This window comes from Onychomys torridus, chromosome 22, assembly GCF_903995425.1.
Source record: "Onychomys torridus chromosome 22, mOncTor1.1, whole genome shotgun sequence".
Classification (NCBI taxonomy): Eukaryota; Metazoa; Chordata; class Mammalia; order Rodentia; family Cricetidae; genus Onychomys; species Onychomys torridus.
The window spans coordinates 24,426,051-24,443,647 of record NC_050464.1 but is presented as its reverse complement, the minus strand read 5'-3'; the positions used below and the strand labels follow the sequence as shown (position 1 = coordinate 24,443,647).

The 17,597-nt window shown below is 47.3% G+C and overlaps 1 protein-coding gene across 9 annotated transcripts in view; it reads right to left on the bottom strand.

Moving 5' to 3' along the window:
- Positions 1 to 17,597, bottom strand: part of Rimbp2 (RIMS binding protein 2) — a 174,347-nt gene that overhangs the window by 28,232 nt on the left and 128,518 nt on the right. For all 9 annotated transcript variants that reach the window (XM_036172649.1, XM_036172651.1, XM_036172655.1 and 6 more), the window contains 5 exons: positions 16,279 to 16,388; positions 12,620 to 13,432; positions 4,693 to 4,844; positions 2,570 to 3,025; positions 741 to 887 (listed from right to left, as the gene is read on the bottom strand). In XM_036172649.1, coding sequence (XP_036028542.1) covers positions 741 to 887; positions 2,570 to 3,025; positions 4,693 to 4,844; positions 12,620 to 13,432; positions 16,279 to 16,388 — 1,678 coding nt within the window. The remainder of the gene's footprint in view (positions 1 to 740; positions 888 to 2,569; positions 3,026 to 4,692; positions 4,845 to 12,619; positions 13,433 to 16,278; positions 16,389 to 17,597) is intronic.

Genomic DNA, 17,597 nt, shown 5'->3' with positions numbered 1-17,597 from the left:
ACCCTGTCTTGAGAACACACACACACACACACACACACACACACACACACACACACACACACAAACACACACACACAGAGGAACATGCTTACATGCACACTCATCACAATACACATACTCATACAGAGACACATAGATGCATAGGAACACATGCTGGCATCCATATACATGTCCACACACACGTCCACATATCTCTATACACAAGTGCACATAAACACGTACACAATGATCATAGGAATTCAGTCACATGTACTCACATATAAGCACATGTGCCCAGGTATCATATATGAGCACATGAATAAACATACTTAGGCACATTCATATCAGACAAGTAGACACGCATACAGACATGCATAAAACACACATGTGCACCCACATAGATACAGAGGAACACATTTTCACATGAGCACACATACATGTACATATTCATGTACACAGGTACACACAGAGGCACGCACACACACAGGAGCATACACAAACAGGAACACATACACACCCCCATACACACTAAAATACAGGCACACTTATATACATACATGCACATATCAAATAGACACAGGGCATACACAAATTCACATGTGTACATAAACACTCTGATGTGTGGGCACACACATGCATATATGAACACATGGGCACACACCCAAGGCAGGTTAGGGCAATGTCTTCATAACTCCAAACTCCTATGCATCCAGCTAAAGCCACTGGCAGCTGAGGACTGATGCAGGGGTACATACGCTCACCTGCTTGCCCAGCTCGGACCCTTTCAGGAAGTCATCCACAGAAGTGCCCCTCCTCTTGACCTCAGGGGAGGCGTAGCCATCCTCCTCGTCTGAGTTGGCATATTGCCCAGCACTGCTCCGCTCCAGAAAGAGGCTCCTTTTCTCTAACTTGGAAAGAAAAAAGGACCAAGATGAGCAGGTGTGTAGGGAAGGGCTGGAGGGGACCCCAGGAGCATACACTGCTGTTCTTCCTGCCCTCAAATGCTGAGAAGGGCAAGGAGATTCCCAGGAGGTACCCCAGAGAGGCCTCTCACTCATGGAGCCCTGCAAACTCCTCCAGGTCCCATGAGGTCCAGGCTTCCATGAGGTCCAGGCTCCTAGGACCAGCTATTCCCCTGTCCTCTCCTCTCTTGAGGTCTGAATCACCCTGGGCTTCACTGGAGGGAATGATGGACCTCAGTGGGAAACTTCTTCCTCTATTGCTTGCCTCGCCTGGCTTTAATTTGGACAATGACCATGACATTGAAGCAGGAACCCAGGAAGGGTCTCTTGCCTAGCCTAACAGCCACTGGGCTCTCCAGGATCCACTCTGAAGCTGCATTGGGATCCTCTGCCTCTCAGCCATAAGCATCCTTCAGTGACCTCAATGCAGGCCTGGGCTCCAGCCTCCCTGAGTGAGCCTCAGGGCACCCTTCAAGCAGAGGCCCCAAGTTCATGAGTATATGTTGTAAGTATCAGTGGCCACTATTAACAAACCAGATGTCACAGACAATCTGATGGGCTAGTTTCCTAAAAGGTTCTGGGGCCCTGGGGTCAGGGGAGATCTGTGCCCTCGTGGGGCTACATGGGGCTGAATATGTGGTAAACACAACCTCCCAGGCACCTGCAACTCCAGTGCTGTGGATATTGCTCTGTATGTGTGAGTGTGTTGTTCTGATTGGTTAGTAAATAATATGCTAATTGGCCAGTAGCCAGGCAGGAAGTATAGTATAGGCAGGATAAGCAGAAAGGAGAATTCTGGGAACAGGAAGGCTGAGTCAGGAGTCGCCAGCCAGACACAGAGGAAGCAAGATGTGAAGGCAGAACTGAGAAAAGGTACCAAGCCACGTAGCTAAACATAAATAAGAATTATGGGTTAGTTTAAATATAAGAGCTAGTCAGTGGTAGGCCTGAGCTAATGGCCGCGCATTTTTAATTAATATGAGCCTCTATATATTTACTTGGGTCCAAGTGGCTGCAGGACTGGTGGGTGAGAGAGATGTCCTGACCATGGGCCAGGTGGGACACAGGAAAACTTCAACTACAGACCCTTGGCCATGTATCCTCACTCTCCTGACCTGGGTCCCTGGAGGAGGGTGCCCCAGCCTTGGCAGACATTCCCAGGGGTCACCATCCTGGTGAGACCCACAGAGCTACCTGACACTAAGAGGGTCCTGCCAGTATGTCCCTCTCCCTCGTTGGTGGAGAAATTTGAGCTTGCTCCAAACATCTGGGTATCTGGTAGGTGGATATGTGGGAGAGATGGGAAGGTCCTGGGCCAGTTCAGTCCTGGGCCCTATTCCCCCAGGCCTGGTGGGGAGGGATACCTGATAGGCAACTTAGTAGTGCATCTCTCATAACCTTACTTAATCTCCATAGTAACAAAAGCCCCTGTCCCCAACATACACACATATATACTCAGACTAGGATGTTGTAGTAAAAGAACAGGCCCTGCCTGGTTCAGGACAACAGTCCTAGGCTGAGGTCTGGAGTACTCTCTGGTAGATCTGCCTCTATTGGCCAGGCACAGGTACAGGTCATACCCCACCCCAAGAGTACAGGGACCAACCTGCTAGGAAGATACAACTTACCCTGCTACTTTCGGCCACCCTCTGTGCAGCCTCACGGGCCATGGCCTTGGCGACAGTGGTAGACACAGGGGCTCCTTGTGGCTGAGGGAGGATCCGGCTGGGTGAGGGTGACCTTCTGCCCGGGCCAGAGCTATGCATGTCAGGTGGTTCCAACATGTGGCCATGTGCAGGGCCGGGCGGCCGGCTCTGCTCCCAGGACTCATCCACTTTGACGTGGGGACCCAGGTGTTGGTCTTTGGTATCCAGGTCACTTGCTAATGGCTTTGGTGGGGGAGCAGTCCTCGGGTGGGGGGCTGGAGGCACCAGGAGGTCAGGGGGGATGGCAGCGAGGGCAGAATCCATGGATTCTCCCTGTGCAGACAGGGTGCGCACACTCACGGCCTTGGCCTCCAGGCTTCGCAGCCGGACCAGCTCCACCGCCGTGCCGTCTGCTGTGGGAGCGATGACCTCAGCCACCTGTACACAGAGAAAGCCATGTCCCAGGCTGTTCAGCACATGGTGACCCAGCAGTGGCCTCTCCTGAAGCCAGATGTCTGGCAGGAAAAGCCTTCAATCTTGAGCCCAGCATCTGGCTCAAGTCACTCACAGAGCTAGCCAAACCAGAGTCTCTGGGAGCCCAGAACTCAGGTAGCTGTGAGATCAATAAATCACAGCCTTCTTCCATCTCTAGATCAGATTCAGGGTTCCATAGGTGACCTTGCTTATGGCCACAGCTGGAGGGAGGGGAGGAGGAGCTAGAGCAAGTGGACTTCCTGGATGTGCGTGAAACCTGCCCTTAAAGCTCACGGAGCCTGTGCTGGGAAAGCCTGCAGCCTATAAGAGGTGAATCGTGGCAGAAATGTCTGGGACCCTCACACCCAAACCCAGCAGCCCAAACTGTCACTGGGGTGGTAACAGTTGTGGTGTCTTGAATAGGAATGGCCCCCATAGGCTCATATATTTAAATGCTTGGTCACTAGGGAGTGCCACTATTAGAAGGTGTGGCCTTGTTAGAGGAAATGTGTCACTAAGGGTGGGGTTTTGGGGTTTCAGATGCTCCATCCAGGCCCAGTGTCTCTGTCTCTTCCTGCTTCCTGTTGATCCTGATGTAGAACTCTCAGCTACCTCTCCAGCACCATGTCTGCCTATGCTTCCCAACATGATGGCAGGATAATGGTCCAAACCTCTGAACTGTAAGCCAGCCCCAGTGAAATGTTTTCCCTTATAACAGTTGCCGTGGTCATGAGGTCCCTTCACAGAGATTAAAAATCCTGACTAAGACAACAGTGAACAGATAAACAGAAGCTTTCTAAAGACTTCCTCAGGGTAGGATTTCTGCTGCACGTGCAGAGATGGAGGTGGGCTAAGGTGGTGGGTTTTCCACTCAAGGACACCAGAGATACAGCTATTGTTATTTCTCAGAGTCCAGGTCGGGTCACCTGCAAATAGAAGATTATCAAGGTGGGTCTTAACTTGCTAACATGTAGTCTATTAAAGCTGGCAAGCCAGTCACTGCCTGAGAGCCTGATGCTGGTGAATTCAGAGGCGATGTGTCAATGTTGGGTGGAACAGGACAGGGGTGAGGCAGGCAGAAAGGATACTGGTGTAGTGGGTAGCTGTTCCAGCTTTGACCTGGAAGTACTACCCCCATTGAGGCTTCCAGTAACTGTCATGCCTACCTATGGCCTGCCCCTGAGGCTGGGCCAAGATGGAAGCCCTTAATACCTGAGATCCAGATATGCTGGCTCTCTTGGTTCTTGGTAATCCTGGATGTTGGATGGTAGATCAAGCAGAGTTCTTGAGAGAACACCACTGGACTGCACTTCACCTCTCCCGGACCTTATAACCTATCCCTTTATTTGTTGTAAGTAAAACCCCCAAATAAACCTCCCTTTTAACTACATTGAGTTGCCTTAATAATTCCACTAATACACTGGACCCAGGTAGGAATCAAAATAGAATGGAACTTTCTCACTCTGACCTGTGGCAGACAACCCCAGAATGAAGGCCCAGCTGGGATCTCATGAAGGCTGGTGGAGACTTGGAGCTGGAAGATCCTCAAATCCTCCCCTGGGCATCTGTCCCCTCCTCCCTCCCTAAGCCTATCCCCACAGGGTAGAGCCTCACACCCCATGCTCACTCACCCTCTGCCCTTTGGCATACACGCCGTATCCTGTGACGTTTGCTCCATTGGACAGCCCGGTGGGAGTCAGCGCAGGGGGCTTCCAGGAGACCTGAACAGTGGCGGCTGTGGCCCCAGCTTGGACAATGACATCTTGTGGTGGAGCCGGGGGACCTGGAAGGAGAGAAGGGACAGATGCAGTCAGAGCATGGTCCTTGGGCCTTTCTTTGCTTTGCTCTGTCACACCTGGGAATGGAGCCATCTGTAGGGTTGACAAGGAAGAGAGGAAGGAAGGCAGAGCTGAGAAAGCCAACAGGAAACTGTAGATAGTAAAGGCAAGCATCCCACTAGATGTGAATGCACGCTATGCTGCTCCCCAGACCTGGTGTTTATTCACCTGCATCCAGGAAGGGGCCCCCACTTTGCCTCTGAGAAGCCTGTTCTTATGCTCCGATTGAATGGAGCTTCCTCTGACATGGGACTTGGAAGCCAAACAGCCTTACATGGCTCCAGAGGAAAGATACCTCTGACAAACCTCTCTTACTCCTTCTCCTCCGGGCTGTTACCCACTCTCTCTTCATCCTCATCATCAAACTCTAGAGACAGCAACCTTTGACCTCACACCACCCATCAGACCATCCTATGAAACTGGGGAAACTCACATCAAAAGAGCCCAGTCTGGCCCAGATATTGCAAGGGTTTAGACTGATGGCTTCCTTGTGGGCTAACACCACATGAACCATGCTCATTGGGTCTTAGAAAAAAATGTGCCTAGAGCCACTAATTCAGGCAATAGGTAAGTACTGGCCAGGTCTCCAGGCCATTCCAGTGGCTGTAAGGTATAGCCCATCTGCCCTCAGAACACCAGGGACATAACATTTTTTACTCCAGACTTGGGGTAGAATTTCCCACCTCTTCTTGACTGAGAGTCCAGATGGCTTCATTTTGGAAGGAATGTACTCATGAGCTCAAGAGGAAAGCCATACATGCCATAGAACTGGCCAAGGTATCCCAGAAGAGGGGACCACTCATTGGGGAATGTCCGCATGCCAGCCATCCTATGGTCTTTGCATGCTTTGTATTACTTGACCTCCACCAGCATCCTGGGACTTCTCCACATCATTTCATAATGATATTATAAATGATGTCTCTAACACCATTTTGTAAATGAAGAAACTAAGACTCAGAAGAGCCACTCCATTGTTTGAATCTTAGATGGTCTTTTAATATAAAACCCAGAACCAGATATTGGGGTGAAAGCTGAAAAATCAGAGAAGCAGAGCAAGCCACAGCCAACTTCACCTTGCCAACTCCTCAGCTGATCCTGTTTCCACAAATCCTCAGACGGAAAGCCTCTGAGGCCTCATCCGAAAGTGTCTCGGCTGAACTGCCTTAGTTCCTGTCTCCTCAGCCTTATATACCTTTCTCCAGCCTGCCATTATATCCTAGGATTAAAGGTGTGTGTGCTTCCCAGTATTGGGATTAAAGGTGTGTGCTACCACTGCCTGGCTCTGTTTCCAGTGTAGCCTTGAACTTACAGAGAGCCACATGGATCTCTGCCTTCCAAGTGATAAGATTAAGGGTGTGTGCCACCATTGCCTGACCTCTATGTCAAATCTAGTGGCTGGCTCTGTCCTTTGATCCTCAGCGCAAGCTTTATTGGGGTACACAATACATCACCACACCACTCTGCTGCCCAGTGTTAGAAGCTGGATCCTTCACTCCAGCATGTATGTACCTGTGGCCTGCTGGCACAGGTCTGTATTATTCTACTGTTACAAAGGTCTCAGAAACTCAGCCTGGATGAGAGTCCATTTTCCCCTGGTGGCTCATGTGTGACCTTTGTCTAAGGAAGACGTGTTCAGAATGAGCTTGAAAGGCCAAAGCCCTTCTCTGAAGGTAGGAGGGACAGCTGACCCGCCACAGAGACAAGACAGGTCACCCGAAGGTGGAAGGACGTCCTCAGAGAAACAGATCATCCAGAACTCGATTCCATCAGAAAATATGTTTGAAGAAGGGAGCAAATAGTGAGCTATCTTAGATAAACCAGAGCCATAAGGAATCCTGAAGGAAAGAAACTCACTGGGGTTAAAAGGAGATGAGAATGGGTGGAAACTCCGGCCACAGAGAGGAAGACCAAAGTATAATGCCAGTGGCAGTTACATTAGGAAATAAAAAAGGCATTTTCTAAAATCCTTCAAAGAATGCGTTATTAGGATGAAGAGAAAAAGCAACGTATGGTGGGGGGGGAGAGCGTGAAGTGTCATGAACTGTCTGAGCAAAGAAATTGGTTCTGGAAGTGGGGTTGCCCGCCATGATCTCAGATCCAAGAATGTTTGGCTGAAGACCTCCTTAAAATCCCCCTGTGGGTCAGGCTGGCCCTGGCTCTGTAACAGGGAGGAGAGAGAAAAACTGAAACTAGGCAAGGGATCAAAGGCACTGCGTCTTGTGAACAGGTGGAAGATGAGCCATTTCCAGCAATGTTTACTGTTTATCCTACAGTATAAAAATGTCTGAGGGGAGAGAGAGAGACAGAGAGACAGAGAGACAGAGAGAGAGAGGGAGGGAGGGAGGGAGGGAAACTAGGGGTGGAGATCAAACACAGAGAGAAAACTCAGCCTGGAACTCCGGCCTCAGTTTCCCCAGTTGATTTCTGCCGGATGCTTGCAAGCCCTTGGTTTGAAGAACTTCCCTTTGTTCTTCCCTCAGCCCGCCTGCTCCAGGTTTCTTGGCTGGATATTCTAAGTGTCCAGTTTGAGGGGTGTTTCTACCTGTCAGTGCTTTCTCTATCTGCCGGTTATCTACTGAACGAACTCACTCAAAATCGAACGTGCAGCTCTGGCGACTGTTCTGCAGACTGTATAGAACAGGCGTCAAAACAGAGCATGTGTGAAGGTAGAGCACACGGAAACAAAAAAGCAAAGGAGGACAAAAAGAATTATGCTGTAATTTAAGACAATTTATAGTATGTTGTATATATGTGAATAAAATTAATTTCTAAAAAGTAATACCGTGTGTTATTACCCCCTCCAAAAAAGTCAACTGTAGAAAGAGAATAAAGTATAAAAAATAGTCATTCTGCATCTGGGAACACTGAGGTGTGTGTGGTTGGGGAGGGCTGGGGTAGATTTTATCAGAACACATTGTGCGCATTTATGAAGGACCAAATACTAAATACGTTTTAAAAATTAGTTAACTCAAAAGAAAGCAGGAAGCGGTTAGCAACGATGTAAAGAGCAGACAGGACAGGTGCAGAAGAGCAGAAATGTGGACTTAAGTCTTATCAATGATGAAAAGCAACATTCTGGTTAAAAAGCAAAGGTTATTGGGCCATGGCAACTCAAAGATCCTACTGCATGTCACTCATAAGAGATAGGCTTAAAGTATAAGGACTCAGAGAATTTGAAAGTAAATGTTGGAAAAGAGGATGTGTAGATTCTAGCTTAAGAAAGCTAACAACCTGGGTTGGGGATTTAGCTCAGTGATAGAGCATTTGCCTAGCAAGCGCAAGGCCCTGGGTTCGATCCTCAGCTCAAAAAAAGAAAGAAAGAAAGAAAGAAAGAAAGAAAGAAAGAAAGAAAGAAAGAAAGAAAGAAAGAAAGAAAGAAAGAAAGAAAGAAAGAAAAAAAGCTAATAACCACATGAGTATCAGACAAAATAGATCTAAAGACCATCAGAGACAGAAGGGATTATTGATTATGAGAAAATGTCATTGGGGCAAGCTCACACTTTCAAATATATATGGAACTAATAAATAAAACCCCCAAATACATAAAGCCAAAACCAAAGTGAAAAACAGTTATTGTCTGTAACTGATAGGTCAAACAAAACCCCATGAGAACATGGAGCACTGAGAAAGGTCTTTTATGTGTCCATGATCAGTATTCTCCAGAAGCACAGGGCACATATTGCTTTGAAATATACCAGGAATGTTTACCAGGGCAGACAATATCCATACAGCAGATTTCATGCCGCTGGACTCACACAAGAAGTTGTGCCCAACCCTGAAACAATTAAATTGGAAACCAGTAATAGTAGCATGCTTTCTCTTTTAATCATCAAATATTTGGAAACTATCTAGCCTATAGACTAGAGTTATGAAGATTCTACCTGGATATTCAGAATACACTTAACAACAACAAAAAAGAACATGTTGAGAGCTGTGGGTACATAACAAACAGGTTTGTGTGTCTAAATATTTATATTACAAACCAACAGTTTCCAGTTATTTATCTTAATCTCATCTCAAAAACATGAGCCAAGACAGAAGAGCAAGGTAAAGCCCAAAATCAACAGAGAAGAAGGACAATGTGATGGAAGGCCATGAAAACCAGAGCTCAGCCAAGCCAAAAGCTTCAGCTTGGAATCCATTGATGCAGTGACGGACGCGTTGCAATTCCCATCACAAAAGTGAGACAGCATACATTTCCAACAGGAATTCAAGAGGAGACATGACTGGGGATCCAAAGACGGGTTATAGGATAATATAGCTGAGCCTGGTGGCACCCACCTTGAATCCCAGCACTAGAGAAGCAGAGGCAGGAGGATCTCTGTGAGTTCGAGGCCAGCTGGCGCTATTGAGTGAGACTCTGGAGAGAAATTGCTTGAATGCCCACACTTGGCCCACTAGGCCTCAACTCTACACAAAGAACTACAGGTAACCCAGGAACACTGAGAGCGGAAGAAATAGTCTCCCCATGACAAGTACACCAATTGGTTACCCAAAGCCAAACAGTCGGCGGCCCTGAAAACATACAATACAAGTAACATTATGCAGACTGAGCAGGTTATATTTAGGGCGTGTGTGTGTGTGTGTGTGTGTGTGTGTGTGTGTGTGTGTGTGTGTGTGTGTACACATATATATGCATATACGTGTCTCTCTGTGTGTATAACATGTAATAGCAATTAATGGGGAAGAGAGACTGGATTTGAAAAAGGGCAGGGAGGGATATGTGGGATGGTTTGAAGGCAGGAAAGGAAAGGGAGGGATGATGTAATTCTATCATAAACTTAAAGAAAAAGATGGACTTTACCCCAACTGACAAGCCAGAAGATATAAAAGCTAAATAACCCTGCGTCTTTTAACTCCCTTAAACCTGAAACTTGCAATAGTTCTTTAAGAAAACAATGGGTCTGTGTGGCTTCCACTGTATCTAATGTTAATGGAAGATAATGGTGAAGCCACACAAACACTTCAGAGGCCTGGTACCCAAACCAAAGGACATTACAAGAAAACTGTACATGTATATCCTTTGTGAACATGGATGGGAAAATCCTCAATGAGGTTGGAGAATGGTTCATTGGTTAAGAGCACCTGTTGTTCTTCCAGAGGACCCGGGTTCAGTGCCCAGTATCACATCAGGTGGCTCTCAATCACCTGAACTACCAGCTTCTTCAGATCTGATGCCCTCTTGTAAATTTTTATTTATTAATAAATAAAAATCTGGAGCCAAATATTGGGGTGAAAGCTGAAAGATCAGAGGGATAGAATAAGACACAAGTTCTTACCACTAGGAAATCTTGTTCTATCCCTCTGATAAATAAACATCCTAGCATCCTTGGATAATTGCACACACATGGCTCACACACCTGTGGTGATATTTTATTCATGCTCTAACAAATAAAGCTTGCCGGGTGATTGGAGGACAAAGCCAGCCACTATTTTAAACACAGAGGTCAGGCAGTGGTAGCACACACCTTTAATCCTGGCATTCGGGAGGCAGAGATCCGTCTGGATCTCTGTGAGTTCAAGGCCACACTGGGAACAGAGCCATGTGTGGTAGCACATGCCTTTAATCCCAGTACTAGTTAGCCAGAGAGGTCTAGAGTTCTGTACAGACAGACAGGAAGTGATAGAGCTGGGGAGAAAAAGGAAGTGATGTAGCTGAGCAGAGAGAGGGAGTAAGATGGCAGGGCACAGAAAGGCATATCAGGTGTGAGTATATAGGAAGTAGCTCTCTTGGGCTGAGGATTTCCTAGTGGTAAGAACTTGTGTCTTGTTCTATCCCTCTGATCTTTCAGCTTTCACCCCAATATTTGGCTCCAGATTTTTATTTATTAATAAGATCTTTTAAGATTTGTGTTACACATACCCATACTAACACACATGTGTACACGCACCCACACACACATGTACTCATAATTGAAAATAAACAAACTATTTAAAAACAAGGCTCATCCACCCATAAAAACCAAGTAGAACTCTAGAACTGTGTAGTTATTTAATATTCAAAAGTAGCATAATAACCACATTAACTCAATAAAGAATAACCACGACTTGATGGAGAGATGATCAAGACTGAAAATTTAATTCAATCTTGCTAAAACTCTGGGGACATTGGGGAGAGAAAGGAAGTGTTGAACCCTGATGAAGAGCAGTGTTCTAGTTTCCTTTGTGTGGTTATGATAAAAAAAACACTGACAATAAAAACAACTTGGGTGAGGAAAGGGTTTATTTGGCTTATATTTCTAGGTCACATCTCATCACTGACAGAATTCATGGCAGGAACTCAAGCAGGAACTTAAGGCAGAAGCCATGGGGGGCACACTGATTACTGTCTGGCTCTTTGGCTCACACTCAGCTAGCTCTCTTACACAGCCTATGGCTACCTGCCTAGGGAATGGTGCCTCCTACAGTGGGCGAGGCCCTTTTACATCAATTAACAACCAAGACAATCTCCCACAGACACGCCCATAGACCAGCCTGGTCTAAGCAACTCCTCAAGGCTCTCCTCCCACATGATTCTAGGCTGTGTCAAGTTGACAGGTAAAGGTGACTAGAACACATAGTTACAGAGTTCCTGCGACCAATGGCCAACAATAAACAATTCCACAGTTTTCATGCATCACAGCCAGAAGCCAGCAACAAGACCATTGATGGTGATTGGCAGGAATCATGAACCAGTGGCAAGGCTTTTTTTAGATCAGAACTCTGTCACAAGTAAAGGACTCAGAGCTGCATGGGAAGATACTAACTGGAACACTCTCCTCCTCTCTCACCAAGCACTCCCTTTACTTGGTACTCACTTCATCCTTAATTCCAGAACATCCCTTCTAGGCAGGTCACAAAAACAGTCCCAGGGTAACAGGGCCAATGGGCACTTCTTGACATCATCCCTTAACCAGGGACCTGTACATGGGTGAGACCAAGTTTCCATGACATATGTTCTCATCTTCTTTCTGAAGATAGTCACATCGAGTTGACAGGACACCATCTAGTCTTTTCTTCTTCTTTTGGACAGACAAACACCCTCAAGTGTATATATGCACGTGTGTGCCCTGTACTTGTGTGTGCTGCCTTTGCCTCAGAAGCCTATTAGGATGCACACAGCAGCCACCAATATCACGAACACTCCAGGAGCCTGATGCAGCAGCTCACTAACACAAGAGTACATGGTCTTGTCTGGAGACCTCCAGAAGCCTGACGTGCCCTATCCCCAAGAGCATTGGAGAGGGTGAAAGGTGGCACACTCTCTCCCACTTACAGCCAAGAAGGCAGAGGAGAGAGACAGGTTTGTCCTGTGGCAGCTTCAGTGGACTGCTTCATCTTTTGTACGGTCCATCAGCAAGGATTTATTTATAAACAAAACCAAGAAAGAAGGGACCGTATGAGAAGCATGGGCTCTTCAACTCATGATCCCCCTTGCAATGTTGGAGGAGGTATGAGGCACAGCGTGTGGCCTTCCAGTCCCAGAGGTGGCCTCATTCCCCTCCTGTCTACTACAGGACAGCCCCTGACAGATCAAGTGCCAAGGGCACGTCCCCAAATGCTATCCAAGAGCCAACTCTAAATCCATGAACAGGCACCCATGTTCTGAATTTCCCAGGGGACTTGGGGGACTTCAAGGATAACACAGACTCCTATGGTTGCTTCTTCTTGCCTTTCCCTACCCATGCAGGGTGAGCCCTAGCATCCTTTCTGCACAGACCCCCATGAGGAGATAGCTCACCTGCAGGCAGTGTGGAGAACTCCACACAGGCCTCCTTCTTCTCCCTCTGCTCTAGCGGCAGCTGCCAGGGCATCTGGTGGGGCTGGGCCAAGACCTTCACCTTGTAAGCCATATTAGGCCTGAGGTTGAAGAATTGGTACTTGTACCTGGCTGCCTTCACGATGTCCAGTTCCTCCTCATTGAGGAAGATGACATGGCTGTAGTTACTGTTGGTAGGCAGCCAGGAGAGCTGGGCAGAGATCTGTGTGATGTTGTCCACACGCAGCTGGGATGGCGCCACTACTACATCCTTGCCCACCAGCAGCGTGCACTGCAGCTCATCTGAGTTGCCCCGGCTCGTGACGCACTGCACGGAGATGCGGTAGGTGCAGGCGGCTGTATTAAGTTTCTCAATTAGCGCCTTGGTTCTCCTCCCCAGGGGGAGGCTCATGCGTGTCTCCTTGTCTACCAGCACGTTATAACTGCTCACAGTACCCCAGCCAGGTGGCACAGCAGGGGGCTCCCAGCCCACGATGACACTTTTGGCAAGCTGTTTGATAAGGGTGATTTTCCTAGGGTAAGGCACAATGTCTTCTCCGATGTCGTCGATGTTCATGTCCAGAGTCCCCCCACCATTGTCAGTGATGCCCGATTCCACATGAGTTGGGGAGGGAAGGTGAAGGATGCTGTCACGCTCCAGGCTAATGCCAGAATGGTTGAGAAAGTTCTGGTCCTGCTCACTCCCCAGAGTACCAGCCAACCGTGACTCATTGTCCTGGATAAAATCCACAAAGTTGGAGGGCACTAAGCCCCTCTGCCCATCCAGCAGCTCCCCTGTTGGATACAAGAACAGAGGTTACTCACCATCCCTATGATCTGAGGCCCCACAGCACTGGCACACAGCAAGACATCTTAGGAGTTCACATACCCATCCCCTCCATACCCTCTGTCTACAATAACCCCATCCATCACCAAGTTTGATTTCCTCAGTCAGCCCTATGAGAATCTGGACATACACACCAAGTACACACTAGTAACGAGGACGATGTTCAATGGGGATTAAAAGCTCATGTTGACTGGATGCCCAGAACTGGAAACCCCCAGAACACAGTTGGTGCTCAATAAATGTCAGGATAAAAAAAAACCTGTCAAATCCATGGCTTTTGGAGATTAACAGACGTCTATCGGGTTTTTTTTGGATCATATGGTCATGTGACTAGGGCTTTAAAGGTGGCTCCTTACTGGGTAAATCACCAGACCACTTATGTTCCTAACATCCACCTGATGTGAAATAAAAATACTGGATTGGTTGTCAAAGTGTCAGAGACAATCAGAGTTGTCATTGAGTTGTGTGGTATAAGCAAATGCTACACAGGTTGCTTTTGATGCGGTGGCTGGCCTTTATTATTCTGGGGAGCAGTTAAAGTCTCTCTTTCTCTCTCCATCTCTCTCTCTCTCTCTCTCTCTCTCTCTCTCTCTCTCTCTCTCTCTCTCTCTCTCTCTCTGCCCTTGAATTAATGGGGCTCAGATGGATGCTATCAGTAGAACTTGCCAAAAGAGACCATGTAGAGGTACACACACACACACACACACACACACACACACACACACACACAAGACCATTTATCACAGCATACCTCCCAAGTGAAGCCAGGTGACCCCAGGAGGCTGGGGCACCATGATCATTGGATTTTTTTCCTGCCTGGATCCCACTGCCTTGGGGGAACTGTGACATGGCATATGGAGGGCAAGTCAGCCACTTAATTAAAATTTGTGTTCTGTTCCTAACCTCTTCTTAGGGAATGGGTCTTGAGGCAGTCAATCCTTTGCACCAAATACAGTCTGGCACATGGAAATGATGATGGTAATGATATTGGTAACAATAATGATGGAGGCGATAGTGTTGGTGATGGTGATGATGGTGGTGGTAGCAGTAATGATAGTATGGTAGTGATGATGAGATGGTAATGTTGGTGATGATAATGGTGGTGTTGGTGATGATAATAATGATAGTGGTGGTAATGATAATGTAATCGTCATGATGATGATGGTGGTACTGGAGATGGAGGTGGTAGTGATGGTAAGGTTGATGATGACAGTATCTAACATTTACTGAGCAATGACCATGTACAAGGCTATGCTCCAAGCACTTCCTAGCATCCAATCCATCTTCCAGACATAGAGAACAGTGAGTATCATTGCTATCACCATCCTGTAATGGGAAAGACTGGGCCACACAAAATAGAAGCAAGTCCCACTGTCACACAGACCATAAAAGCCTGAGTTGGGAACCCCTTTGAGTGAGGCCCTTGGAGCTTTTAGGTGGGTACAGTGTACATTGGGAAAGTTTCAGGGTCGTCAACCAGGTCATCTGGCAGTGGAGCTGGGCATTCTGTTGGCCCTAAGGTAAGATCTGCTGGAGCTGTGCATTCAGGGAAAGGGCTGCCCACTCACTTGGCCTCAGCTCCCATAAGCAGACATCCAGAAAGTGAGTCCCAGAGCTCCCATATACTCTGAGAAGCAACCCAAGCTCATGCAAGAGAAATCTAGCTCGACAAATGTCCCTCCTGCTCAGAAGACTAGGACAAGACCAGGCTTTCCCACAGTGCAGAAGGGCCAGTGGATGGATAGTTCCCATCTAGAAACAGAAAGCAGGGTCTGGAGAGATGGCTCAGTGCTTAAGAGCATGGGCTGCTTGTCCAGGGGACCTGGGTTCAATTCCTAACACCTACACCATGACTCACAACCATCTGTAATTCTAGTTTCAGGGGATCTGATGCCCTCTTCAGGCCTCCATAGGCACTGCACACATGTGGTGCACAGACATACATGCAGGCAAAATACCCATACATATAAAATTAAAATAAAATAAAACCAGAAAGCTGATTGTGGGCAATAGTACTGTTGTCAGGATAAAAGGCAACAAAACCTAGGCCTTCTGGGTAGACAGAGCCCCATTCCTTTCTGTAAATTCTAAGGGTGCATAGAATGGGAAGGGTTATCAAGATATAAGACTTGAGTCTTGAGGCCCCTGAAAACGGGAAAGTCACACTCAGTGAGGTCACATGATAGCCCCACCATAGAGGACACAGATGGGCACTTTAGGGACACAGTGGCCCTTAGTGTCCACCAGTCTCATCCTCAGACTATGGAAAAGATCTTTTTTAAAAAAAAAGTAAGTTCATCTGTATAGAGCATGTACTGAGTCTACAGTCTGACCGCTGTGGGCAGGTATATTGGTTGTGTGTGTTAGAAGCCATCTAGGAAGAAGTCCCAGTGCACAGGAGGAGGCACCCAGGCTATGTGCAAACACCTCATGACTTTAAAAGGGACTCAAGCATTCTTGAGATTGAGTGTGGACCTGTTCCTCATGGATAATGAGAGGTCACTGTAAGCATCCATTAGCATGTCGGCATGCAGCTGCCCAGGAGCTCTGCCAAAATGAACGCTCAAGGCTCCCAAGTGCCAGCCATCTATTACCATTAACACTTGGAAAGCCAACTCCACTGTCCTGGCAATCATCACAGAGGGAGACTGGGACCTCCGGGGATAGAGAGGGACAGAACAGAGAGCTAGCAGCCAGGAACACGTGGGGACCTGGCATATCTCCCAGGGCCTGGGCAGGCTGGTCTTCTGCCTGGAACGAGCCAGTGCCCACCAACCGCAGTGCATCCACAGACCTTCATAGAACCCATCCTCATCCATGTCCCCATAGACGTAGAGGTACTTTCCCGCCGTGAGGGGCAGCTCAGCTTCTGGGTTCTCATTGGGCCCATCAAAGGGGTTGTAACTGCAGGAAGAAACAGTTTGCATGTTAGTGGCCCTGGCCATGGTCTGGCAGGATGGGGTCCCTCACACCTGTTTCATCTCGAATGGAGCCACAACTCACATTAGTGAGATCCCGTGTCTCCTTTCAAGGTGCCTCTGGCTAGCTCACACCAATGGTTAAAGGTAATTCTGAAGCCACTGAGAGCACTTTGAATCTGAGGACATTTTGTCTAGACATCTCGTTCCCATGTGTCTCTTTCACCGGACCTATGTATTTCCAAACTAATGAGTTACCACGAACAAAATGAATGTTGTTGCCTTTATTTTTTATGATTTATTCTTTTTTCTTTTTATTATTATTATTGTATTTGTGTTTTAATTTTACACATCAGCCATGGGTCCCCCTGTCCTCCCCCCTCCCGCCCCCACCCTCACCTTTCTCCCATCCCCTCCCCTCCATTCCCATCTCCTCCAGGGCCAAGACTCCACTGGGGATTGGGCTGGAGAGATGGCTCAGCCATTAAAGGCTAGGCTCACAACCAAAAATATGATTTATTCTTTGTGTGTATGTGTGTGTGTGTGTGTGTGTGTGTGTGTGTGTGTGTGTGCAGTGTCTGTGGAAGCCAGAAGAGGGCACTGGATCCCTTTGAGCTGGAGTTACAGGCACTTGTGAGCTGCCTGATGTGGGTGCTTGAAATTGAACCTGCATCCTCTGGAAAGGTATTGAGTGCTCTTTACAGCTGAGCCATCTCTCCAGCCCAATTATGTTTCCTCTAAATAGGTATTAACTAACTGAAGTAGAACAACATTATATACACTACTTACCTTTTTTTTTCACCTTACAATGTGAGATACTATATTTCTACCTCATAAAGTCCACTGTTACCTTTTTAGTTTAAGTATAGAATTCCACTGTTGAGGTCACCAAACTTTATGGAACTACATTTCTAATGTCAGATGTAGACACTGCTTCTAACTCCTGACTAATAAATGCATTCAGTGTCCTATCAAATGTCCTTATGACATATCTTTCTACACTTTCACAAAGAAAAAAAATTCTAGAAACTGTATTTGTTTGATCAATGGTATGCCCCACTGAGTACTTCTAAGATATGATGCCTGAGATTTCAGCAAGATAATAGAAGGTAGGGATTGGGAAACATCGATGGAGGCTCTGGGCATGGTCTCCCCTGATATATTGTTTGTCACCTGTTGTGGGTTGAATGGTGTC